We start from the raw sequence: 915 nt of genomic DNA on the forward strand, positions 1-915 counted from the left end.
ATGTGAACTACTATCTGCTACCAGAGCCGGAGGTCGAGCAACCGAGAATGAGAAGCACCCAAGAGATCCTCACAAAATATAAATTCAACGGGGTATTATATTTCTTCACCTTTGAATTTTGCATGTACCCCTATATTGCTTGTCTCTTGCTGATTTAGCTAGTAGCTGTAAATTGCGCTCCAGGATGCTGCCGCGGCAGCGGCGCACGCAAAGGATAAGCTCATGGAGCGGCAGGAGAAACTCGCGGTAAAACGATTTGGTTCCTTCTGTTGTTCAATCGACGCCAAGAGAGTAAGGTAAATCTGATATCCTGTTTCTTGGATGCCAGAAAATGGTTGAAGAATCCGCAGAGTTTGAGAGCGAGGCGGAAAACTTTGCCACCCTCGGTCAGCAGATCAGGAAATCCCTGGAGACCAAGAGATGGTGGTGGCCATCGTGATTCATAACCAATCATCTGGTCTTCGAGCGTGTGATGTAGTGTCAAAAACGCCTTATATATTATGAAACGGAGGGAGTAATACCAATGCGTTTAGCATGCCTGGCTGCTGCACTGGTCTGCGCGTGCTAAATGAAACGAGAGCAAGACGTTGCCTTTTAGCAACAAGTGGGAATGATTGTGGACGGATACATGTATCTACTCCTACTACTTAGTTTTAATTCCGTGATCGCGATGGCTGACGACCGTGCGATTAACTTCTCACCCGCCAGCGCCATACATGTACTATTCCTTTTAGTCTCATAATATAAGACGTTTTGTATTATTAGTATAGTGTTAAAAAAGTCTTACATTATTGGACGCAGGAAGTAGCTCTTATCGTGGACGGATAAATGGTACGAGGAGGCATATTTTGCTTGCGGGCTGAATGGTGCTAAGAGAAGACACGGGTGGCGTGTGCCAGCCATCGGTTGGAGGCT

General features: G+C 46.2%; 1 protein-coding gene across 1 annotated transcript in view; it reads left to right on the forward strand.

Moving 5' to 3' along the window:
• Window positions 1-713, forward strand: part of LOC123097783 (uncharacterized) — a 1,928-nt gene extending 1,215 nt beyond the window's left edge. The window contains exons 3-5 of the mRNA XM_044519610.1: window positions 25-92; window positions 184-246; window positions 329-713. Coding sequence (XP_044375545.1) covers window positions 25-92; window positions 184-246; window positions 329-439 — 242 coding nt within the window. The 3' untranslated portion in view covers window positions 440-713. The remainder of the gene's footprint in view (window positions 1-24; window positions 93-183; window positions 247-328) is intronic.
• Window positions 714-915: the final 202 nt, after the last annotated feature.

Source organism: Triticum aestivum, chromosome 4D (genome assembly GCF_018294505.1).
Source record: "Triticum aestivum cultivar Chinese Spring chromosome 4D, IWGSC CS RefSeq v2.1, whole genome shotgun sequence".
Classification (NCBI taxonomy): Eukaryota; Viridiplantae; Streptophyta; class Magnoliopsida; order Poales; family Poaceae; genus Triticum; species Triticum aestivum.